Source organism: Astyanax mexicanus, chromosome 7, assembly GCF_023375975.1.
Source record: "Astyanax mexicanus isolate ESR-SI-001 chromosome 7, AstMex3_surface, whole genome shotgun sequence".
Lineage (NCBI taxonomy): Eukaryota > Metazoa > Chordata > Actinopteri > Characiformes > Acestrorhamphidae > Astyanax > Astyanax mexicanus.
This window is the reverse complement of record NC_064414.1, coordinates 6,524,152-6,551,055: the sequence shown is the minus strand read 5'-3', so window position 1 is coordinate 6,551,055 and position 26,904 is coordinate 6,524,152. Positions and strand designations below refer to the sequence as shown.

The window sequence follows — 26,904 nt, the reverse complement described above, 5'->3', positions numbered from 1 at the left end:
ACAAGAGCATCAGTGAGGTCAGGTAATGATGTTGGATGATTAGCTCTGCCACTATACAGAAAAGTATTTAATGGAGCTCAATTCCAAAATTTCAGAGTGTTTATAAACCTTCTAGCCAATGCTCTGGACTGGATACCTTTACCACACTCTATAAACCCTTTACACTAAATGAACATTTCATAATGAATTGATAAATGAAAGTGGTCCAGAAATGCTTGAGGATCTTGCTAAATTAATTTTCATCATAATTAGGAATATGTTCAACTTACAGAAAATACTCGAGTTTTCCTCTGAAGGATGATTAAAATGAACAAAGTAAAATTTAAGAAAACACTTAAACACTTACTGGAAGGCCGAGATATCCCCGTCCCCCCTTAGGGCCTGGCACACTGCTGTCCACTCCTGGAACTCCCTGTGATGGCAGTAGAAAGATGCAAGTAAAAGAACATACAGATGTCCAAAATATTCCAAAAGACAAACAATATTTTAAAATCATCAGTTTAAACATTTTCATCAATTCAGGTATAGTTTTAAAATAACAGAAAAGGACAATGCTCTGAAGCAAAAAGTTTGTGCACCCTATATGGTCAGTACTTTGTAACGTCCTCTTTGGCAAGGATCACATTAGTTCCTGAATTTTTATTGGAAAAAAATCATCTAGTTCAGATTTTTTTAGTTATGAGTTCGGCAAGTTAATTTTCCAGGTGTTGTGATGAACTCTAGCTCTCTGTCAGAATTTGACTCCCCTTTGTCTACACACACGCTTACTTTACTATTCGCAGATAACAAGATTTTTAGATCAAGGGTGCCCAAACTTTTGCATGTCATTATAAATACATTGCAATTAAAAAAAGAAGAACTCACAGCATCTCCTCTGACACCTTTGTCTCCTTTAGGTCCAGGGGTCCCTCGAACTCCCTTTGCACCCTATAAACACACATGAGAGCAGACAGAAGCAGCTGTATGAATGATGATTTATTACAATTATAGATGTCCGGAAAACCAGATGTTTTTCTCTGTTTTTAAACCGTCACTCCACAGAGTTCAGGCTAAAGCTAATGCTAATACAAACTGACACAAAACAGCAGATATTAATCCAGAGTGTGTACCATTAAATAAACACAGCTACACACACACAAACACACTTGCAAAAAATTACTTGACTGCAGTGTTTTAAAGGAACTGAGAGTTACATTTTCTTACAAATAAGAAAAATGTACTTTATTTAATTAAATTAAATAATCAATTGCATCAGATCTAACATATTGAGCCCTTTCAACAAAGAATCATATATCAACCATTAAATATTTTCATTACTACTGTATACTTTTATTTTAAGTGCCTTTATATATGAATACATGTGTTTAAATGAAGCACAATTGGGTTTTCTTAAGCAAATATCTTCCATTAAATCAAAATAAAAAAAATCACTTATTTGTCCTGAATTAAAGAAATGGTTGGTGTATGGTTATTTGTTGGATTGGCTCAATTATGGTACATAAATATTAACTACAAACCATAGATTCTGTAATCTATTTTATTACAAACAAACTGTGAAGCTCAAGTTTAATTTACTATTCAATAAAAAAAACTTGATTTACTCACTAATTCACTGTTTTCTGTCAGACTGTGTTCTGGGAATATATCCCTCCCTGAGATCCTCTAATATGCTTTATGATTCATGTTCAGGTAGAGCTCAACACTCCCACAGTTCAGGATGACAGCTGTTGGGTGCATAGGTCTAAATCTGTATCAGCACTTCACCACATATGATGGAATGCTGGGGCACTTTGACTGACCAGAATTTCACCATATCTCAATCTGGAACAGCTGGAATTCAGTGCACTCAGTTGGTAAAAATCTTAAAGGAGAAATGTGGTTCAAAATGGACTTGGGGTGTATTTAAACATGATAACGAGTATGAACATTTGTCAAATAGCCCAACTCCATTCGCCCTTCGTATTCCCAAACAAAGTGCTTTTTGCCGATGCTCTCAACAGGCTTATTATGCTAGTGATAGGGGCATAGTGCAAAAAAAATCTCAATGTTTACACCATTAACAAGCTCAAAGTAGCTCCACACTCCATTGGTAGAATTCTTAGGGCTCTGACAATTAATTAAAAAAACTAAAGCTCAAGTCCATTTTACACCAGAAACCTCCTTTAATGCCAATTAAAGGACCCTACAGGATAGACCACCACAGAGCAGCTAATATTTGGGTGGTGGGTCATTATTCTCAGCACTGCAGAGACACTGATTAGCATGGTGGTGGTTAGTGTGTGTTGTGTTGGTAGAGTGAGTGGATCAGATACAGCAGCAGTGCTGCTGGAGTTTTTAAACACTGTGTTTAATCACTCACTGTCCTCCACTCTATTAGACACTTCTACCCACAGCTGCTCCACCTTGTAGATAAAGTGAAGTCAGAGACAGAAGCCCTGAATCGTTTCCAAATAATACCTGCTCTATGGTGGTCTTGTGGAGTCCTGCCCATAACAAAATATGCAGAGAACAGGAGTACAAACTGCTCCTATAAGATCAGAACAGCTAATCAAATGTGCAATGAGTGCAGAGACAAGGAGATGGAGGTGATGTTATGGCTGATAAATGAGTCATTTGTTAGCTTGTGTTTAGATGGGATTCTCTGTTGTACAGTCTCTTGAAAACTTCATAGCTGATACTAAGGGTAACAATGTCTATTTTGCGCTGCTTGGGAAATTTCTCTAAATAAAGCACTGGTAGAAAGCTTGAAGGAGTACAATAAATCAGATAAGGTGTGGTGAAATGTGTTTACATGGCGCCCTGGTTCTCCTTTTGGTCCCGCTGCTCCAACAACGCCGTAGGAACCCTGTTCAGAACAGAGAACAAATTTAATGAACCAGTGAACTTGTAAAAAGTGGGAAACACCTGCAATGGCTAAGAAGACTACTGACAGAAACGCACCTGCTCACCATCCACACCATCCAGACCAATCTCTCCATCTTCTCCCTAATAGACACATATTAGAATACCAAAAAATGGTACCACTCAACAGGGTGGTTATGCACAGTGTAATTCCATAGTAGATGAAGAGCCAATTCTGTTTAAGTTACTCACCCGTTCTCCATTGTAGCCTAATGATCCCTGTAGAAGACATAAATGGGTGTGTTAATGATTTTAAGAAGCTCTGCAGAATCCAAATCTACTAGTGCATCTCAAAAAACTCATACACATATTATATAAATGTATTACACAGCCAATGAAAACCCTTACAAAATTGTCTCAGAAAATGTAAATATTATAAAAGACCAATTGACAGAGTAGGCAGTGTGTCAAGTCCTGCTGGAAAATGAAATCGCATCTCCATAAAAAGTTGAAGATGATGGTTTGGAGAGACATGTCATCTGCTGGTGTTGGTCCACTGTGTTCTATTATCAAGTCAAAAGTCAGTGCAGTTTTATTTTCCCAGAAAATCTTACAGCACTTCATGCTTCCCTCTGCTACTGACAATTTCATTTTCCAGCAGGACTTGGCACACTGCCCACTCTGTCAAAAGTACCTACTATTAAAATATCCACATTTTCTGAGACACCGTTTTTTGTGTAGTCCAGCATTGATCTTCTGGTGAAATTCTTAATCAGACTGATAAGATCCTGGCCTCAGATATATCTCCCTTCCCTAAAAGCTAGTGCGTAAAATTAGATCTGATTCTGCCAAACCTTTTTTTTTTTTTTTTGACATGGGCGTTTCCTCACATTTTAAAAACTTTAAAATTATTAAGATTATTATGAGTTTTTGAATTGTGAGATACCTTGAGGCCTCTTTTTCCAGGGCAGCCCTGGTGCCCATGAGTTCCATTTAGTCCAGGCAATCCTCTTTTTCCCTGTGGCAAACAAAAACATGGGTAAATCCATCAGGCTTAATTAGTAAGCCTCTGATAAGAAAATAAGGATTTTTTATTATTATTATAAGCACATATAAGCAATATTGACTGCCTACATCAAATAAAACACATTAAACTTTACAAACCATGCTTCCTTCGTCACCAGGATATCCAGGATGGCCCCTGAGTCCTGGGATTCCCTGTACATTCAAACAAAATTCATGTCTTATTGAAGACAATTCCAAAATTCCCATTTATTTACACAAATAATGAGACCTAGTTATCAGTACTATAAAAGGCTATATCAAACCTTTGGTCCTGTGACTCCACGGAGCCCCGTGGGGCCGAAAGGGCCGCTACACGAACAAGTCACATTGCAGCACACGCTTGAAGCCACACCCTCCTGCATAAAGAGCAATGGGAAAAGGAAAAGGCTTAGTAAGATCAAGCTGTTTAATTTGTTACCATATATATATTTTTTTCTAAATAATGCTAAATAAAATAAGACTTACGATCTGTTCCAACAGAGCATTGCCCACATTCAGCATGTTGATGGACAGGGGTCTATTATAGGTGAAACCTCGGCCGAACTCCAACTGCTGGTAGTTCACATTACCATTCAGAGCCACAATCAACAGTGCATCGACCCCTAAATCACAGAGAAGATGGTTTCACATTAACTTTTAGCCAGGCCCGTTGCAACAGGGCAAGCAAACATTTAATTTCCTAGGGTCCCGAGCTGGAATGAAGCTCCCAGATAACGACTGGTTAAGAATTGAACGCAATGACAAACTGTGTAAGCGTCCATTTAATTTCTGTGAAGGTCACTGCAGAAAAAAGTCCAACAACACTGTTATTGGAATCCCCTTTAAAGGGGCCCTGCCCACTAGTGGCAAAATATGAATTATCAGCAATTATGAAGCAGATTACTGTATTTTTCATATTATAAGGAATTTTCATGTGCCTTTTAATCCAGTGCATGTTATTTATGAATTTTACCAGTCAGGTTGTAAGGAGCAGTAAAGCCACTCCACCAGGGTTGGTTTCTCAGACAAAGATCAATTATAAACCTGGGTGATTCTGTATCCCCACTAAAAGAATATGTTCTATGCAGTTCTAGAACACTCTGGTTCTCAGCCTTTATGCTCTGCTTGTTTCTCTTCATGGTCCTCATGTAATTCCACAGCTTTCTTCTGCCCTCTGATGGCAGCCAATAATCATTGCAGATGATGGTATTACACATGAACCAAAAAAATAAGCTTTAGCATGGTGTTTAACATCCAGAGGTAGAATTTTCCATTTAGGCATTTGTTGGCCATCAAGATTTGTAATTTTCTACTGAAACATACAATATTTTAGAAGCTTGATCAGGAGAAAAAAGCCTTTTGAGAGAGGTCTTTTGCATTGCTGTTAAGTTTGATTTTATGAATTGGTCTCATTTAATTGATTTTAGTTACAGCCTCATAATGGTAATTTATAATAATTTACTAACAACTGAAAAATTGCCATTTATGTTCAGTAAAATGTACAGTATTTTTTTTACAGTGTAACCAAAAGCCTCTACAATGGGAGGCTGGGACAACTCTAACGTTTAAAAACTTAGATTTGAGGCCTCCGAGGCACTGGGAGGTGCTGCTACTTTGACTGGGAGATCGCTAGGACAAATCCAGGTCATGCGGCTTGCCATCAGCTGCCAAAGCCCAGAGAGAGCACAATTGGCCTTGCTCTCTCTGGGTGTGTAAATGGCACTCTCTCCCCACATCATTTCAAAGGGTGATGTCAATCAGCACAAGGCGTCTGTGAGCTGATGTATCGAAACCAAGTCGCTGCGCTTTCCTCCAAATGTGCTGACTATTTGGTAATGCTGCATCAGCAGCAGATATACAGCTGACTAGTAGCTAAATCGGTAGGATAATTGGCCAGATAAATTGTGGGAAAAACAGAAGAAAATTGGAAATGTATTGTAATATAATGAATTAAAACATCTTAAAATCTGAGACAGTCATCATACCGCTCTTTCTGAGGCTCTCTGAGCTCTCCTTTAGATGCTCCAGTGTATCGTCAAAGCCATCTGTAAAGAGGATCACCACCTGGAGAACAAACAGATAAACAACAAAGCCATATGTTTAGAAATGAGCTCTTTTCCATCCAACAGATCACAGACTGCCTTCTGTGTGGTCCATGCATTGCCTGACCTTTACATATCTCATTCCTTTTGTATTTATGTCTGCTTCCTGGGTTTTCCTGGGTCATTTCTTGTGTTGAATCCACCAACAAGAATCAAGCTCTCCTATTCGAAACAACAACTTCCTGAACCCATACAGTTCCTTACCTTCACTCCAGCCTGGGAGGAACTGAGCTTCTGCATGAAGGAGTTCAGCAGAAAGGCGTTGAAAGCCGTGGGAGTCGCGGGACGCAATTCCAGCACCTTCCTCACCACATTCTCATCATACTTTTCAAAGTTAAAGTCATCTAGAACTCTTCCATCGCGTCCAGAAACCACTCGGAAGCCAATCTTGGTTTCAATTTTGTCGGCAGGCAGGCAGCAGAGCGCCCCCATCATAGACAAGTGATGGATAGCTGCAGCTACAAGGGGCTCACTGTGTGGTCCCAGCAGAGGCTGCGAGCTTGTTCTGCGAGATACATCGAATCCAATACCAATGTCAATAGAGCAACCTAGGAAAAAAGGGGGAGGGAAAAAAAATTACAATCATTTACCGTAGTCAGTGAGTTATAAATATTTAAAATTTAGTTTACTATGACTTATATGATCTTATATGAGCGCGTTTTATTTTAAAGCAGTATCTCAATCATGGTCCTGGAGCAGCCCCACCCTCTCTCTGATGGTTGAAAATACTCACAAATCACTAGTGCCCTCTAAAAAGGCAAACATGAGACAAAGTGTCCTATTGGCTAAAGAATGACCATCAAGGGTGCTCTTTCTTGCTATGATGATGTACCTTCTAAAGAAAGATCATTTAAAAATATGTCTTAATGAGTGCCAATATACAGATGATGACTTTTTTCATTCATATTGTCTTATCAAATTAGGTTTTGTGATTTCAATAATTTTATTGAAACATGGGCACTCTAATCTCTAAAGGGCATTTTCATACCAGCACTATTTTGTCTGGTTAAAATGGACTCTAGTTAGTTTGTAAGCTTAGTGCGGTTCGATTGAACAGGTGTGAAAACAGTAAATCTGGAGTGGTTCGCTTGTGGTGATAACGTGATCCAGTCTCGATCTAGCCCAGTTATCAAATATGCTCATTTTATTTGAGCTAAACTGCTGATAAGGTGCAGTTTAATCGGATATATTAGCCAGGTAACACTAATTACCACAGCTATGAACAAACGCTGTGTCTACTCCATGCTGTTTACACGCACAGTCTGTGCTGTGTTCACTGCTCTCAGCCTCATACACGCTGGAACACAGAATCATCTTACTATATTTACTTTCTTGCTCTAGGCCAGACAGCTCTGACCAATCAGAGGAGATAATGTGCTTGTGTGGTTTACTGGTGTGCATTTTGGTGAGTAAGGGTTTGTGCCTGTGTGAAACCAAACCAAACAGAGGGAGAAAATACTTCAAGAAAACAAACTCATCTACCGATACGGACATAGAAAGCAATTATACTCGTCCCCCAATTTGAATTATAAAGTTATATATAACTGCTTTATTACTCCATGTGGTGGTGCTTATCAAATTAATAGAGTAAACCTGCAATAAACACTGCTGGTTGTGAAACTCAATAAATCCAATAAATCCAAAAATCCTGATATTTAAGATTACTTAGGAGTATTTTATCCTCCTTAGTAACACAGATGTTGTGAAGTATTTTAGAGAACTGTCTTGTGATATGTCGAGTATTGCAGAATCACAGTATTGTGATATTATCATTATTATCGTGGGCAATATATTGTGATACATGAAATAGTCTGAGTCTGTACTGTAGACATTCTGCCCTGCATATGTTAGTGGATTCCATGCTTTTACACACTCATTGCAACTATGAAAGGGATTATAAATGAGCAGTTTACTTAAATCAGGTGTTTAAAAGCAGGGAACGCACTAAAATGTGCAAGGTAGTGGGCCTCCAGGACCAAGACTAAGAAATGTTGATTTATGGTAATATAATAACTAAATCTAAATCTAATTTACACATACTATGTGTAATACTGGAGAAATTGTTAGTTGGTGAAATAAGCAATATATCTGTACCTAGCCATATCTAAGTACTGTACAAATTATTTTACATTTACATTTTACGGCATTTAGCTGATGCTCTTATCCAGAGTGACTTACAAGGTAATTCCTATTACAGAGTTGGGTCTATGTAGTGTTGGGAGTCTTGCCCAAAAACTCTTATTGGTATAGCACAGCATCCAATCACCAAGACCTGGAATTGAACCCCAGTCTTCCACATGGTAGCTCACTGGCAGGCGGTGGTGTTATCCACTGCACCACACCAACCAACCACACCAACCACAAATTATAAAATAACTGAGTGAATAACTCACCCTGTGGATCCCGAATTTCATCCGGACTGCAAATGGCTTGGAGCACCTTGGCGGTGGTGGTCTTCAGTGGAAGGCTCTCGAAGCTCTCAAGGAAGACTCGCTCTTTTGATCCCGCTATTTTCAGAAGAGCATGGCGGTTTATATTTTTGCCAATTCCAACGGCAAATATCTCAACATTCTTAGCTCTGAGACTTGCTAGAACACCCAGATCCTCCTTATCTGTCGCTCTGCCATCAGTGATCAGCAGCAAATTCTGAGAAACTCTAGCGTTCATCCTGCTTCCGTGCTCTGGCTCAAAATAGTCCTGGAGAAATCTCAAAGCAGTCCAAGTATTGGTGCTTTGCCTCCTTTGGGAAAGAGCTCGTATGCCCTGTTCAACTCCTGCTAGATTGATATATTTGTTCAGGTAGAAGCGATCCGGCGCCGCATCGCCGAATTGAGCCACACTAACTCGCCATCTGTCCTGAGCGATTTCCAGTTTTCTGACGAGGTTGATCAAAGACGACTTAAGAGTTCCCCAATCCAGAGCACTAACCGATTCTGATCCATCAATTAAAATGACTAGGTCCGCCACCTCCTTCTCACACACTAAAAAGACAAAAAAAAAAAAACGATAGCTTAGTAAAAGACAAGACAACTACTGTATATTAGATTCACCATACTTATGCAGAAAACAAGCATCACACATGGCACATACTAGTGAGGTAGCACATACACACACACACACACACACACAGTAACACACAGGGGGCACTAAAAATATTAAATTAAGCTTCTCAAAGATTTTTTGGCACTTGGCTTGACTGCACTCATTTTTTCCAGTATAATAAGTAGTTTGATGGGTGCATTCACTGTTGACCGCTACCTCACGCTATCTCATACTACCTCACTCTGCTATGCTCTACCTCACTATACTTTATTCTGCCTCACTCCCTCACTCTACCACTACTCTACTTTACCCTATATCACTCTACATAGCTTTAGTACAATGTATCTCGCTCCAATTCATTCTACCACACTCTACCTCATGCTATTTAATTTTACCTCAAGCTACCTCACTCTACCTCACTCTACCGCGCTCTACCACACTCCACCTTATGCTATTTCTTTTTTCCTCAAGCTACCTCACTCTACCTCAAACTTCTTTACTCCGTCTCAGTCTAACTTGCTTTAGGACAATGCACTTTGTTCCACCTCACTCTACCTCGCTTTACCACACTCTACCTCATGCTATTTCATTTTACCCTAAGATACCTCATTCTACCTCATACTTCCTTACTCTATCTCACTCTACCTCACTTAGTACAATGTGCCTCGCTCCACCTCACTCTACCTTACTCTACCTTATAATATTTAGTTTTACCTCAAGATATATCAGTCTACCTCATATTACTTCACTCCAAATCAGTCTACCTCACTTCACCACAATGTAACTTGCTCTACCTCACGCTAAATCGCTCTACCGCACTCTACCTCATGCTATTTCATTTTACCTCAAGCTACCTCACTCTACCTCATACTACTTCACTCCACCTCACTCTACCTCGGTCTACCACACTGTATCTTGCTCTACTTCACTCTACCTTATGCTATTTTATTTTACCTCAAGCTACCTCACACTACCTCATACTACTTCACTCCACCTTCAGTCTACCTAGCTTTACCATAATGTTCCTTGCTCTACTTCACTCTACCTCAGTCTACCACACTCTACCTCACACTACCTCATTCCACCTCATTCTACCTTGATCTACCTCGCTCTGCCTAAATGTACCTCACACTACCAATGTACCTCGCCTTACCCTCACTCAGCCTTGCACAACCAGTGCCTTCATTAAAGCAGAATTAGAAGTCTAAATAAAACACATTTTATTTGAAAAAGTTGTCCAATTAAAAAAACAAACAAAAAAAAGATGACATTTAGTTATTCATTGGAAGGGCTCAAATAATCGGTACCACTTTAAAATAAGACTACCTTTATAAAGGGTTTATAAATGGTTTACAATTGGTTTATTAATGGTTACTAATTAGGTTGTAAATGCCTTAAAAATCATTAATAATCAGTTATAACACAAACGTACAAAGAGCAACAATGACCTGTTGTTTGTCAAATAGTGAACCCACAGCCATCTATATTGTTAACAGCGATCTATATTATAACTGATTATTAATGATTTTAAGGCATTTACAACTTAATTAGTAACCATTAATAAACTCATTGTAAACCATTTATAAACCCTTTATAAAGGTAGTCTTATGTTAAAGTGGTACCAATAATTCTTCCAGTAATTTTAAGGGCGTCACCTGGTTTAGTCAGATTGCAGAGCTGCTGAGTGATAGGTTTGCACAGTGTTTCCAACTGACTGTATGTGTCCACATAAAATGCCCTCTGGTTGTTTCCTGCGATTCTCCTGAGCTCCGCCTCTCGAGCTCCTGCCACCCCAACAGCAAACATGTTGACCTCTGAAGCTGCAAGATTCGCAGGCCAGTCTGCCAGACTGAAGGAGTCAGCAACTGGGCCTTCTGTGATTAAGAACAGGACTTGAGGAACGTGTTGGGCACGCCGTCCTCCGTATGCCGCAGAGAAGTAGGGCAGTGTGGATTTTAGAGCCTGGGCTGTGTTTCTGCGACCACCAATGGTGCGCAGCTTCGAGATGGCCTCCAGAACCTCACTCTTTTTGTAGTACTGGTTCAGGGTGAACACAGACTGAGCTCGGTCTGCGTAGATGACGAGGCCAAAGCGAACTCGCTTTTCTCCGACCTCCGTCTTGGTCACTACAGTCTCCATGAAGATTTTTATATCCTGGAATGTTTCTTTGTTAATGGCGCCAGCTCCATCCACTAGGAAGATTATGTCTATGAGCTCAGGTCTCTTGCACTCTGGAGAAAAGAAAATAAGTCATTGGAGAGTTTGTAACACGGGTTTATATACATGATAGCAACAAATCCATTAAACTCTGAAGGTAGGAGATATCTAAAGGAACTTAGCAGATCCTTCAAAAATCTAGATATAAAACTTTTTAAAATGTTCTTTTTTTAGAGAAAACTTTGGTTGTTCTTCAATTTAACACTGTGGAGAATCCTTGGAAACATTTGTCTTTAAAAAAAAAAAATCTTGAAAGTTTCTTCAGGTTCCTCCATAGTTTCAGATTGAAGAACCCTTAAAAGTTTAGACATTGCAAACCCACAGTTTTTATGATTTCCAAACAATACTCAACTGTTATCAGTTAGATGAACATTTGCAACCACTTCTTTTCTATTGGCTTCTGGCACAATCTATTTGCATACTGAGTTTAACCGTTATAGAGACATTTTTTTTTAAAATGTTCATTTTTATCTATTGTTGTAAATAATTGTCATTTCAGTTCATATCTTTCAAAAAACATGAAAAGCCAGCTGAGAACAGGTTTAAAAAGAGAAAAATGTGTCTAAAACATACGTTTATTTTATTTTAGAGTTTAGAGGGTCACGTGACACAAGTTAGTTAACTGAGACAACAAAAGACATCAGTATGATTCATGCCTATTATTTCTCATCCATTGGACCAGTGTTTCCACACTGAGTGTGTCTCAGTCCCTATGGGTTAATAAACTACAGTAGAACCTGCTTTTAGATAAATAATTTTACTTTTTAGCTTTAGTAGCTACAGGAGTGTATAGTTTTTTTTTTACTTTGTTGAAATTAGAACTGAAACTGAACTCAAAGTAAATGTAAAAAATACTGTCCGTCCTTTTACTGATATGGGGTTGTATTTAAGTATGGGCCTTGTGTACTTCTTCCAGCTCTTACCTGCATGCAACATATTTATTGCTAACTTACCAGTATTGCAGATCATGAAGACCAGTTCGCTGCCCAAAACCTGAAGAGAACCAAAGGGATTTTCCAAGTATGCTGTCTCATAGGATCCCGAGATATCCAGCAGCTCAGATTGGCTAGCATGTCCCATACCGACAGCATAAACATTGACGTTCTTCTCTCTGAGAGCCATAGCGGGCGCTACCACATCATCTTTAGACGAGCTATCAGTAACGACCACAAGGAACCGTAGAACATTAGGACGTCCTCCTCTGGACTCTTCGAATGCCTGCCACACTTCCGTAAGAGCTCTGCCTGTGTAGGTTTTGCCTTTGAGCTGCTTTATAGCTACTATTTGCTTCTGTATCCTGTCTTTGTCATAGAATTCATTCAAAGCAAATTCCACTTTTGTGTTTGTGCTGTACTGAACGACAGCAAGTCGAACCCTGTTTTCTCGAATGGGAAGCTTTTCCACAGCAAAGTCAATCAAATCCTTTGCCTGCTGGAAATCTGCTGCGTCAACTGCATCTGCACCATCAATAAGGAAGACCACGTCCGCCAGGAGATCGTTGCAAGCTGTAAAAATGAAAGAAATAGGCAGAAATTCCTGTCATTTAGACTATGTATTTTAGTAGCACATGGCAGAACCAATGACTGTAAAAATATATGGACAATGTGATTCCATTCTCTTCCATTTTATCCAAATTTTACCATAGCATGCCTATTAGAGACCAGATTTGCCTATTCATTAGGTAGACCCACTCCATTCTCACAGTACAAGTGTCTCAGACTGCCTTCATTGAGTTTGCTGCAAAGCCTTTAGGATGGAAAGGAAGTAAAGAGTCCTTTTGCAGTGGGCACCCAGTTTTCCAAGTAATTGTTCAAATATTGTAATATTAAAAATGCAGCCATTGCAGACTACAGTACTGGAGCTATAATTTGCTCTTTTGATCAATGAGATTAACCGAACCTACTACAATCCAGTTTAAGAGATTTAGCATGAGCTTGTGATGATTAAATAAAAGAAAAAAAATCATGTATTAAGCCCGATTTAACTGAAAATAAACTTGATAAGAGCAATGATCATCACTGAGTATAAGTACTGCCAAGCCAAAACATCTAACTACTCTAACTGTTAACTGGCTGGCAGAAAATTCATTAAACCACAATGGCCATTTTACACCTACAGCAGTCTATGAATGTCTATGAATGTGACCAACAACACAATAATAAAACGATTATTTGTATAATAGTGTGATTGGCTAGCTAGTTTCTGATGGCTTGACTACAATTCTTCTCCATGTATCGAGCAGAAAAAGTCCTGTAGATACAAAAAAAGCTTCTTTTTTTACTTTTTTTTTCTTTTTTTTTTTTTTACTTTTGACCCAACTTTAAACTTACTTAAACTTACTTTACACAATTAATACTGTTAAGCCCAAACTATTAATAAGTACTTTAAAAGGAGTTTACTTTGTATGGATGTTATGTCATTGTGAAAATATTGTATAAACACAGCAATAATCCATTCCACCTTAAAAGCTGAAGTGGTCAAGTTCGAAGCACCTGTCTCTGTGTCTACACAGCAACATTTACTGGTGGACAGGTAAATTCCTAAAATCTAACATCTTCATGTGGGTTTTTACGGACGGCAGTAAAGCGTAATTAAGAAAGCTACAGTCATATGAAAAAGTTTGGGCACCCCTATTAATCGTAATCATTTTTAGTTCTAAATAGCTTTTCCTCACAGTGGAAACTGACAGGTTAAATCTCTGAGACAACTTTTTGTATCCTTCCCCTGAACAACTATGTTGAACAATCTTTGTTTTTAGATCATTTGAGAGTTGTTTTGATGAGCCCATGATGCCACTCTTCAGAGGAGATTCAAATAGGAGAACAACTTGCAATTGGCCACCTTAAATACCTTTTCTCATGATTGGATACACCTGGCTATGAAGTTCAAAGCTCAATGAGGTTACCAAACCAATTTTGTGCTTCAGTAAGTCAGTAAAAAGTAGTTAGGAGTATTCAAATCAATAAAATGATAAGGGTGCCCATACTTTTGCACCGGTCAAATTTTGGTTTAATGCATATTGCACATTTTCTGTTAGTACAATAAACCTAATTTCAATCCTGAAATATTACTGTGTCCATCAGTTATTAGATATATCAAACTGAAACGGCTGTTGCAAACACCCAAATATTTAGAACTAAAAATTATTAAGATTAATAGGGGTCTCCAAACTTTTTCATATGACTGTAGATAGCAGCTTAGCAGACAATAAGCTCCTATCTAGCTTTCTTGATTATGCTTAATTACGTGAATATGAGTGAGGTACTTTAGGCAGGCAAGGGAAATGATTACCAAAATGGAATGGTATGGCCTAAAACAGGGATGTTTGAAATCTTATTATAAGGTTCTCCCATCAGGCCTTAATACTGTACATTTATTGTAATGTATAACATTTTAGGTAGGAAGGAAATACCCCGAACTATAGTTTTTACCCCTTTTAGGGGGGTTTAAGTCTTTATAAAAGGGGGAAAACCAATAATTCACACCCTGGCCTTGCGTTTTCACAATATGGCTTTAAAAAAGGGTTTTTAAAACAGATTTTGGGGGAAAATCATGACTATATTAGCACAAGGAAAACTAACTGTTGGAACAAATAGAACACAGTGTTGTAAATTGCAAATTGTAGCATATAGGGATGGGTGGAGCTACACATCATACCGCAACCAACCAGCAGAGGCAGTAGACCTGTGCTGGTTTTACTTTTAAGAGAATTTGTACTGTCCATTTTTTTCTAAATTCATTGAGCAAAACATTTACACAACACAAACCTTCAAATGAGCAAATTTCTTTAAGGATTTTGGTTTTGATAAGCTTCAGGGCGTCATAGTTTTGGACATAAAATGTCCTTTTAGGGCTGCCAGACATGTCTTCCAGCTCAGCCGTGTCCGCATTCTTCACTCCAACAGCATAGATAGTGACGTTCTGCTTCCTCAGTTCTTCAGCAGGAACCTTCACCGGTGTCCCTACCGGCTCAGATTTGCCATCCGTGATCACGATCAGCAACTCCCGGACCTTTTCTTTGCGGGTTTGTTCGGCCTGCTTGAACAGAGGGATCATCGCATACAGTCCCAAATCGGTCCTGGTGCCTCCTCCCTCCATGAAGAGGTCCTTCACGGCTTTTTCCACAGCAGATTTGCTGTCGTAAGTGTTCAGGCGGAACACGATGGTGGCGCGGTCCGCAAACTTCACCACGCCGATGCGCACCTGATCTGGGCCGATCTGAAACATGTGAAGGAACTCTAAAATGAACGCTTTCATGTCATCAAAGTCATCGTAGGTGATGCTCCCGGATTCGTCTAGTAGGAAGTAGATGTCAGCTTCAGCAGTGAACTTGCAACCTGAATTTTAGAGAAGGGGGAAGAAATTGGTTACTCAGTTCCATGTACATGCTATGAATGTTTTAAGTACAAGCACTAAGTATTTTTCACACTATAAGGCGCAGTCAAAATTCTTTAATGACTATATCAAACTGTGGACTGTGCGTTTACTGTCTTAAAACAAGCTACGTGAGATGAACCACTTGCTAATATCCCCCTGACTTATCAAAACACTCAGGGTTTCTCAGTGAAGTGCTGTCAGGCGGCATTAGCAGCTAACCATGGCTAGCGCTAGCAGATAGCTACTAATGCTAATGCTGCTGTACCTAGCCTTAGTGGAAATATGAAAACTAAGCTGACTCTAAGTAAACTGAAGGGGTTTTCTCACCCAAATAAACAGTTTTCAGAAATCTGTGTATATTAATATTCAGCAGTCGTTTCACTTTTAAAAAAAATGTTTTTTTTTAAGAACTTAGCTTTACAGCTCTCAACACCCAGCAGCAAGACCTGCTGAATTAGAAAGAAAACATGGCGACACCCCTGTTCCTTACTAGTGTCGCATAATGCGCCTTATAATCCAGTGTGCCTTAAGTATGAAAATAGAACAGAAAATAAATATTAATTGATAGTGCACCTAATAAACCTAATAATAGAGCCTTATAGTGCAAAAAAATATGACAGTAAAAATGATTTCAGAACACTAAGGTCATTTTAGTGAGTACTATAGTAGTATGTATAATTTCTTTTTACAATCAGATCTTCTTCTCTAAATAACAGGTATTATTTAGCAGGTAATTTATGTGCTTGAAACATATTTCACCATTCATTTAGATCTGAACTTTTTGATCTAACAGTATTTCTCTGTTTTTCTCAGTTTTCGATGTAAAAATAGTTATTTTTTTGGTAGCAGGGACAGAATATTAAGAAGAGACCATAACGGAAGTTACACACCTTTCTGAATGGTGATATTTTTCAACAGAGGGATGAAAACACTGGAGATGTCTCGACAAATCCTCTTCGTTACCACGCCTGATAGTGCGTTGAGCTTCGTGAAATTCCCCACGCTGAACACAAATTTGTCCTGTGGATAGGATGCCATCTCTTTCAAATTATCAAAGCTCTTAATCCCCACTGCAAAAACAGTGACGCCTGACCGGCGCAAATCTGCCGCCGGGGCGCTGACGTCGTCCGAGGACTTTCCATCCGTGACGACCACGGCTATCTGCTGAACGTACTCATCACTTCGACTCCCTCTCTCCTTGGTAAAAACATAGTCTTTGGCGTACTTCAGAGCTTCTCCGGTGTTCGCTTTCCCTCTGCCATAAGACAGCTTCTTAACATGCTGCAGGATTTCGCTCTTGTTGGAGAAGGTGTTCAGATACACGTCTGCTCTAGGTTCATCGCTGTAGTCGACGATGGCTACCCTCACTTTGTCCGTGCCAACGTCCAGGCCTGAAATGGTGTTCTGGAGGAAGTTGCGAACAAGCTGAAAGTTTTCCGGCCCCATGTTGCCAGATTTGTCCACGATAAACACGACGTCTGCAACCTCAGCTAACCTACAATCTGCAAAAAAAAAAAAAAAAACATTAAAGAAGTAAATCACCTTGTTTTAGAGGTAGACAAACATCCCAATCGAGCGGGGAAAAAAATTTACCAAGACAAAAACAGAATGGCAGTCCCACTTTTGTCTTAGCGAAGACAACCAACGAATTCCAGCAGGCCTTGTTTCATAGTGTGGGGTTGCAATTTCATTGTACAACATTTTATTACTGCTGTAAGAACTCGTTTTTTAAGAATTTTAAAGTGTTACCAAACATAGTTACCTTCTGTTACCTTGTGCCCCTCTGGAGAATCAATCACTGCCTTGATTTGCTGTGGGAGCACCGGCATTGTCCTGGAATCTAACTTGTAGCTCAGTGTGGGACTAGCAATGTCCTTCAGCTCATCCATGTCCGGTCGACCCACGCCCACAGCGATCAGGTTCACAGGCTCCTTTTTGATTTGACGAGATGGCTGAACGACATCATCGACAGAACTGCCTGCGGTCGCCACCAGCAGGAACTGCTTGAAGCCCTCAGCGATGCGGCTGCCGGCAGCAGGGGTGAAGAAGCGTGTGCGGGCATGGTTAATGGCGTTTCCAATCCGCCGTAACCCTTTAGGCTTCAGCTGTAGATTCCGGATGCTTGACACGATCTCGTTCTTGGTCTTATCATTATCAAATAGGAATTCTTCCTCAACGTTCTCACTGAATTGTGCCAGGCCAATGCGGTTAGTGTTCTTCCCTACGTTGAGCTGGTTGACCAGCCTTGATATGAAGTTCCTAATTTGTTGAGACTCTTGTCTCGATGCTGCGCTGTCGACCAGGAAAAATATGTCTGCAAACTTCAGTGAAAATGCTAAATTAATGAGAAAAAAAAAAACATTTAGAGCTGTTAAATCTTTCATAAAAGTCTACTTTCTAACACATTAAGGTAAATATTTAGGCTCAATTATCCTTTAATGATATCATGATAAATAACAATATTTAGGTAGATTAATGCATAGATACAGTTCCCTCCAAAAGTATTGAAACATTATATTTACAATATATTACATTACATTTAGGGCATTTAGCTGATGCCAATATAGTGTTAGGAGTCTTGCCCTCTTGGTGTAGCACAGCATAGTCACCCAGAGCAGGTATTGAACCCCAGTATCCCACATTGTAGCTCACTGGCAGGCAGTGGTGTTATCCACTGTTGCTTGCATTAGTGATTTGTTAAGCTAATCCTGGTGTAATTAATCAATGCCAGGATTGGCAAAGCATTAGATAAGAACATGGAATAAACCAAAGATGTGTTATTTACCTTGTGACTGGCTATCGATAGCGATGCACACTTTTCTGCGCAGGTTCTCAGCCAGTTCCTGCAGCTTTTGGTTACTGTCACCGCTAAACAGGAACTCCTGCTGGGGACTATTAGCGATAGCACGTAGCTGCAGAATATTAGCCTCTCCAGTCTTTACTACGAAGGTGATGACTCCCTGCATTCTGAGCTTCTGTGCAGGCTCCTCCACAGCATCACTAGACACCCCATCAGTGATCAGTACGGCAATATGGGGGACGTTTTTCCGGGCCTGGCTGAAGAAGCCCTCCCGAATGAAGTCCAGAGCAGCACCGGTATTGGCCCTGCCCCTGCGGTACCTGATGCTGCCCAGCTTCCTCAGCAGATCGGCCTTGTCTGTATACTCACCCAGGAGGAACTCTGGGTAGGGTCTGTCGCTGTACTGGGCAAGCCCAATTTTCACCTTGCCCACATTTACGTCAAGATCCTGTATAAAAACTCGAAGGAAGCTCTGGATTTCTCTAAAGTAGTTTTCTCCAATGTTGTCTGAGGAATCCACAAGCAGGACGATATCTGCTGCAGCAAACTCATTGCACTCTGGGAGGAAAGGACAAGGTTTTAGTGTTCAATATTAGTAGTAGTAGGCAACAGTTTTTTAACAGTTTATTAACAGTTTAAAATAAGCAGAGTTTTAGAAGGTAAATTTGAGAGTTTGATCCACGCCCTTACTCCTCCCACACTCCAACCTATATAAACCATCACTTCTTCTCTACCTGCGTGTTGAACAACCTCGCGCCCACCTCCTCCCCATCTTCCTCCTTCATTTATTTTCTCCCCTTCTCTTCCCGTATCTCTTTGTGAGGGGGGTCTTCAGCTTCACGCTTTTCCAGCAAAGCTGCCCCGAACTCCTGCCCAATCATCTGAGTTCGCCCCCCTTCTCTTTTCCTTCTCGTTCAGTCAAGGCCGTGGGGAAATACTAGCAAACTTTTATTTATTTACTTTAACACCTTAACAGGCCTGAGCCCGTATACTGTCTGTCCTCTCTCTGCTTCACTTAATAATTTCAGATCAATAACAGGAATCAAACCCAAATTCTGCATGTTTGAAAACAAACATAAAATCTAGACAACCATAATAAAACAAAAGGTTTAGAGGGCATGAAAAGTTTGATTTGTATTCAGGAATATATTGATTTTAAAATGAAATTTTAAGACTTATATTCATTATTTTTTGACAGATGCAGATTTACTTTAATTTTTACAAATATTTTCTTATTCCATTTACAATTACAATAGTAATCCTTAAGATATAAACAAAAGGCCTGCCTGTTAATTAATCAAGTGATGTTATTTAACGTTCTTCCACAATAGTAATTTCTCTTCCTGATCCTAGAGCACCTTAAATGATTTTCTGCTATAAATGAGAACTATGCGAATTCTAACAGTAGATGGCACTACATATCAAATATCGAAATCATCCAAACTAGTAAAGAAGTTAATATATTTTATATTTATTTTTTATAACAGCTGCGTTGAGATCATCAAGAGTCAATTGAATTTTTTGCTCGCGTAATGTGTTTGTTGGTATACAGTGAATAGCTCTCCATATTATGGCAAGAACTAAGCAAAGAAAGAAAATACTTTAAGAAATGAAGGTCAATCAGTCCGGAAATATTTTGAAAGTAAGAACTTTCAAGAAAGTATCGTCAAGTGCAGTCAGAAAAAAAGATGAAATTGGCTCTCATCAGGACCGCCCCAGAAAAGGAAGAGCAAGAGTCCCCTCTGTTGCACAGGATAAGTTCATCAGTGTTACCAGCCATAGAAACCGCAAATTAACAGCACATAATTTACACCTCAATCAAAATGTTAACTAAATCTACATCTCAAACATAAAGTTAAACTGAACCTACATCTCAACCTAAACCTAAAATAAATCTTCACCTCAAACCTAAACCTAAACTGAACCTACAGCCCCCACTAAACTAAACCTACACCTCAACCTAATTCTAAATTGAACCAACACCTCAATCTAAACTGAATTTACACTTTAAACATAAACCTAATCTGAACCTACACCTCAGCCTAATTCTAAATTGAACCAACACCTCAATCTAAACTGAATTTACACTTTAAACATAAACCTAATCTGAACCTACACCTCAGCCTAATTCTAAATTGAACTCACACCTCAAACCTAATCCTAATCTGAACCTAAACTAAATCTACTCCTCAATCTGAGCCTAAACTAATCTTACTCCTCAACTAAACCTTAACTAAAAATACACTTCAAACCTAAACCTAAATTGAACTAAAACTATCCTTCATCCTAATCCTAAACTAAACCCTTACCTCTTCCTAAACCTAAACGGAACTTACACTTCAGGCTAAACCTAAACTAAACCTACTACAAGTGCAAACTAATTCCTTTCTTAAAGCTTCATAATGGAAAAAAGCAACATTAACAAAGCTGTAGAAACTCTGTGTTCTGCCTTCGGTACCACTTTAAAATAAGCCTACCTTTATAAAGGGTTTATAAATGGTTTACAATTAGTTTATTAATGGTTACTAATTAGGTTGTAAATGCCTTAAAAAGCATTAATAATCAGTTATAACACATACGTAGAAAGGGCAACAATGACCTGTTGTTTGCCAAATAGTGAACCAACAGCCATCTATATTGTTGCCCTTTCTACGTATATGTTATAACTGATTATTAATGATTTTTAAGGCATTCACAACCAAATTAGTAACCATTAATAAACTAATAAACTAACCATTGTAAACCATTTATAAACCATTTATAAAGGTAGTCTTATTTTAAAGTGGTACCCTGCCTTCTTCCTCAGGTACATGGTAGGTTATTCTGTGTATGTTTTAAATCTTAAACATTGTAATGTTGCAAAAATATAGTGAAAATATAATGGTATATTTGGGGTACTTGGGGTACATTTTACATTTTGCCATTGCATCACACTCCTTAAACCACCATTCTCACCTGGCACTGAGTTAATCTCACCCTCCCTCTCCACTGTGGTGCAGATCTCCTGAGTGACGTTCAGCATGATACCCTGCAGGGCTTCAAAGTCAGATACACTGAACAAATGCTGATCGTACGGCTGGGTAGCGATCTCCTTCAGCAGCTTCTCATCGGCGTCTTTGATCCCAATGGCGTATATCTTGATTCCCTTCTCCCTCAGCTCCTCGGCGTATGGCTCGACCTCGTCCTGAGAGTTGCCGTCCGTGATCACCACGGCGATCTGGGGCACGCCTTTTTTGGCTCGGCTTCCCGCGGCCTCGACGAAGTGATGTTGCAGGAGGAACTTCAGCCCCTCGCCCGTGTTGGTGCCACCGGTTTTGTACGGCAAGACCTTGATGAAGTCGAGAATCTCCTGCTTGTCCTCGTAGGTGTTGAGGGAAAACTCGGTACGAGGCGTGTCGCTGTACTGGACCAGGCCTATCCTCACCTTGTTGGGAGCAATGTCAAAGTGTGTCACTAGTGACGACAGGAATTCCCTGATCTGCTGGAAGTTGGTCAGGCCAATGCTGGCAGAGCCGTCCACCAAGAAAACTATATCGGCCATGGCCTCCTGAGTGCAATCTAATAGAGAGATAAAGAAGAAGAGATCAGCATGTTTCTAAATGTTGAAGAGATGATTAGATCAATTATCTAGTTTCACTATTCTGTTTCACTTAGCAGAAACATGTTAAAATTATATATCAGCATAATTAAACATAACAAAACATAACATAATTATTGTCGCTGTCCTGTGAAAAAAGGGGACTTTCAATGGAAGTCAATGTAAAAAGACTTTATTTCAAGTCATTTTGAAATATTTCTATTGGTCCATTCATCAAGAAATTTTGGCACAGACAGTTTGTTCAAACTATTGACAAAAATGAAGATACTTTTTTCATTGGACAATGATGATAAGTGGAATATTGGCTTACTTCATCCTTTCTGACTAATTATATGGAATAATGATCAGATTAAATATGTGAATAATGGGCTTATATTTTCAGTTTACTCACTAAAAAATTGGAATAGTGGCTTATTTCCTAATTTATCCAACTAATAAAATGAAATAATGGCTTCTTTTTTCTGTTGTCTAACTGAATATATGGAGCAATAGCTTTTTTCTATATTTTTTATGTTTTTTGACTAAATCTGTGAAATGATTGGCATGAATGTGTATTGTCACAATTACCAAACTGAATATAAGGAATAGTGGCTTTTTTGTTGACGGAATATGTGGAATAATGTCTTACTCTCATAATAATCTAACTGTACATGTGTGATAATGACATGGTTTCAGAATTTTCTGAGGGAATATGTGTAATTATGTGGCTTATTGTCACAATTATCTTATTGAATCTATATAATTATGGTTTAATTTTCAAGAGTTCTTACTTTCTAAATCATTCTTTCTCTAATATGTAGAAAATTATGCATTTTTAATGAAATTCTGACACATAACATATCAAAAAGTGTAATCCTTCTAATGGTAATTACTTAAAATAGAGGCATGTAAATGGGCTTTTTGTTTATTATTATTTTATTTTCCCCAGGCCAATAAAAGCTACAATATTCTCTGATTCACATTTCAATTATACAGCAAGTGATTCTTCTATCAACTTAACTCATAATATAGAGTATCGTGATAATGATCAGATATCAGTATCAGTATTAAAATACCAAATATTAAAATATAAAAAATGTATGTATTTGAGTATTTGTTATAATGCATATTAAAGATATTTTTCCTACCAACTTTCTGGCCATGACTGAGAAGAAAGTATGATGAGATGACAAAGACACCCAGCAATCCATGAATCCCTCCCATCGTTAGACCGATCCCACTGCCCTGAAACACAAGACCAGAGAGCTTCAGATACAGCCATGAAAACAGCCAATCACACGGTTCTGTCCCTTGAAAACGTTACATTTCTTGTGGATAAAAGAACACACAAAATGACTAATCATTTACTGGGGTTAAGCAATAAAATATATTGATATCATGACAAATATCTGCTGACTTTTATATAATTAACACTGAAAGATGATATTCACAAATAGTGAAGATAGTGAATCTTAGTCTGTGTCTAGTGTGTGACTTGTCTCTAGATGTGAGAGGGTGTCAGACTTTAGTCTATTAAAGTCTTTCAGAGAACTCTGCCCTTTATCAACCAAAGTGCCCTTTTGAAACTTCTGATTTTACTGAGGCCGGTTTGAAATGATCTTTTGAAAACCTGAGCGATTAAAAACGAGTGAAAACTGAATGCCCTGAAATCAGCTCGCACACACCCGACCTCTCTCTTCCACCTACCACCAGCCAGGTAACATACACATCACGTAAAACCGTACCGTTTGCCCTCTAAGCCCAATGTGAAATCATTTTGTTGTGCAGTAAAATGTCTCATACAGCACCAAACTACTAAGCATCTTTAGCCGACTGGTCACCAGATAAACTAGCCGCTCTACCCCAAATCAATGATAGATAACGTGAGGATGAAAAAAAAGGGCCCTTTTTCCCCCCTGAGCACTTGCCCCCCAAAATTTTGGTGACGCCACTGGTTAGCATAAGTTTACATTAGCAAGCTGAGGTAACTGACCACCAGCATGAGTCTGTCTCTGTACATTTCAGCTACATGTACTGTAGCTTTCTGTGCCTATATGCAGATATTAAGAAGAATATCAAGATGTCCGTATGCCTACACAATAACTAACATCTGAGTTGTGAATAATGAAAAAAAATTAAAACATTAAAAAATTGAAAATACACAGGAGAAATATGTTTACTGTAGAATTGTCAATTTACTGAATTTCAACCACAATGAGTTGTATATCTTCAGTAATATGCTGTATACATGTTCTACATAATGGATTTATTAATTTTCAGTAAAAAATGCAGTCAAAAACTTGTCACAGTGCTGTTTATACCATAAGTAATACAATTACACTTAATGTATACTTTTAATTACTGTACTGTAGTTGCTGTACTGTTATAGTTATTGTAGCTGTTTTCTATGAAGAGATATTAAAAGGTTTAGAAAAAGCCTAAAATTGGGGAACTATAAAAACTTCCAAACCACAGATAAAATAAATCTTAAAGGTTTCAGATTACACATTTTGAGTAAGGAAGGAAAAAAGAAAGAAAGAATAAACAAAAGACATAAAAGAAACAAGGCTGTAACATCTGTTGCTCTGGGGTAATATTGATTTTTTTTCTCCTATATAAAAGGTGATTTATATAGGATTCACCTCAGTTGACCTCCATCTTTGGAATTTTACCATTGTAGTTATAGTAAATAATAAAGATACATTAGTATTTTGCATTATAAGACTTGCTCCCTTTCCCTTAAATAAATCTTTACATAAGAATCAATATAATGAGCCCTTTCTTAATTTGAGATATATTGTTAAATACTGTAACTAGCTTTAATAAAGTTATTTTTTGTATGATTTTACACTGGAATTGTGACTTGTTAGCTGATAATGATGTTAAATAAAGTCATTATTGTAAATAAAGGTTTAGAAAAAGTAAAGAACTTACCCAGGCCGGCGATCAGTCGCAGAGAGTGAGAGACTCCCACCCAGTACTTCAGGACAGCGCCGAATCCCCCCGTCCCGACTGAGTTGAGTGCTTTATCCAGCCACTCCTCAATGATTTGGCATGACACGCACACACCCACACTTCAGACAGTCTCACACACTTAAGCACACACACACACACTTTATACTGTGCACTATAATTATATTAAATGCTTAAAATTGAGATTACTAAGCAGCAGTTTCATCCAATCACCCGATACACGTAGTAACCACCAAAATCCTAAGCAAAAACACTTCCTAAAAACACTTTAGCAACAATGTGAAATACTGTACAATAACACTTGCCTTAGCAACCACCTGGTACACCCCAGCAACCACTAAGAAGAAACATGGACAGAACATGATAGCACCCACTCAGCAAAACATTAGCAACCCATGACCCAGACCATATAGCATCAGGCAAAGCATCCACCTAGAACACCTCGACAACCACCCAAGAAACACCATGGCAAACACCATAGAACCCACTCATCAAAACCTAAGCAGCTATCTAAAATCCCATAGCAATCACCTGAAATACCTTAGCAACTATCCTAGCAACCACCTGGTTATACCATAGCAATCATCTTAATTTTTTTATAAGACCCCATAGCGCCCACTTAGCAACACCTTAGCAAACCACCTGGAATATGCTAGCAATACCAAAGCCACTGCATAGGAACACTGTAAAAACCAACAAGAATGCCATAGCAACTGCATATCAACCCCCCTCCAATCATTAGGCTTACTATTAAAAACACATTTAACCCTAGAAACCACGTACAAACAGACATGCTCTCACATGCATTGATCCACTTTACCAGCAATAAAACAATAAAGGCTACATTCACATAGCACGTAAAAGTGGCCCAAATCCAATTTCCTGACCAAATCTAATATTTAGTTCAGGCTGTTCCCAGAAACTGTTTTTTAATTTAACCCATATCTAACATCTGTCTGATTGGTGCTCACTTTGTAAGATGCACACATGTGCAACAGAGCAATGCTTCATGTTAAGTTTCGCTTTAATCCTTGTCAGAATTTTAAAAACTATGAATGAGTTCAGAAGCTTATCAGCGAGAATTCACTCCAGCTTCCTGGAAAAAAAAAACACGCTATTCACCTCAGGTGACAGGTTTTCATTTTTTTTTTCATTTTCCCTTGATATTGTACCTTATAATCCGGTGCGAAAACACGGTATATAGTAAACCATTGTGTGCAACCATTGTGAGCACATAGCAACAGCCTTACAACCATTCTGTGCTTTTTTTCATTTAAAAACATCCAACCAAAATCATACCAGTGTGAATCGAAACTGCAAGAACTGTGCTTGATTGTCTTTCATTTATTTATCTGAACATTTACTTTTACTCTTATTTGCACAAGTATTTTTTTTCTTGGCTGAGTATTTCAGGACTCTTTAACAGAGTCCGACAGAATTTTCATTGTATCTACTTTTACTGCTGGTGGTTTACTACAGCAGAATCACTCAGTAGATAATCACAAGCCCTCAGATTTATGCACCAAGGTGTTCCAGGCCATGTTCCCTCATTTTCCCTTCAAAGGAGCAGCTTGAAGTCTTCATCTGCTGAAGCAGGATGATGTGTTTGCATTCCTGGAGCAGAACGCAGACTGGAAGGTTAGTGCTGTCTGGAGCTGCTGCTGAGTTTTGCTCCTTCATATTCCCATTTTTGTACTCAGTAGCTGGGTTTCCCAGTGGTTCCCCAGTGCTGAGAAGCATTTTGGTATTAGGATTGTTCTTTGGTTTGCAGCACACACTAAAAGAAAAGGTATATATGTATGTATATAGATCCAAAGAACAATCCTAATACCAAAATTCTGCCATGCAAAAATTCATGACCACAGTATGTAAATGTATTTATTTCAGTGTTACATCAGTGGATGGCTTGGAAACCACCACCCCACTGATGT

The 26,904-nt window shown here is 38.7% G+C and overlaps 1 protein-coding gene across 6 annotated transcripts in view; it reads right to left on the bottom strand.

Moving 5' to 3' along the window:
- Positions 1–25,023, bottom strand: part of LOC103024034 (collagen alpha-4(VI) chain) — a 42,400-nt gene extending 17,377 nt beyond the window's left edge. For all 6 annotated transcript variants that reach the window (XM_049481437.1, XM_049481440.1, XM_049481438.1 and 3 more), the window contains exons 1-21: positions 24,935–25,023; positions 23,149–23,245; positions 21,379–21,981; positions 18,409–18,981; positions 17,386–17,958; positions 16,514–17,125; positions 15,014–15,583; positions 12,200–12,751; positions 10,685–11,260; positions 8,381–8,968; positions 6,192–6,535; positions 5,871–5,949; positions 4,372–4,508; positions 4,170–4,262; positions 4,006–4,059; positions 3,788–3,859; positions 3,094–3,120; positions 2,941–2,985; positions 2,792–2,845; positions 865–927; positions 347–412 (exon numbers count right to left, since the gene is read on the bottom strand). In XM_049481437.1, the coding sequence (XP_049337394.1) occupies positions 347–412; positions 865–927; positions 2,792–2,845; positions 2,941–2,985; positions 3,094–3,120; positions 3,788–3,859; positions 4,006–4,059; positions 4,170–4,262; positions 4,372–4,508; positions 5,871–5,949; positions 6,192–6,535; positions 8,381–8,968; positions 10,685–11,260; positions 12,200–12,751; positions 15,014–15,583; positions 16,514–17,125; positions 17,386–17,958; positions 18,409–18,981; positions 21,379–21,981; positions 23,149–23,224 (5,757 nt within the window). In that variant the 5' untranslated portion in view covers positions 23,225–23,245; positions 24,935–25,023. The remainder of the gene's footprint in view (positions 1–346; positions 413–864; positions 928–2,791; positions 2,846–2,940; positions 2,986–3,093; positions 3,121–3,787; positions 3,860–4,005; positions 4,060–4,169; positions 4,263–4,371; positions 4,509–5,870; positions 5,950–6,191; positions 6,536–8,380; positions 8,969–10,684; positions 11,261–12,199; positions 12,752–15,013; positions 15,584–16,513; positions 17,126–17,385; positions 17,959–18,408; positions 18,982–21,378; positions 21,982–23,148; positions 23,246–24,934) is intronic.
- Positions 25,024–26,904: the final 1,881 nt, after the last annotated feature.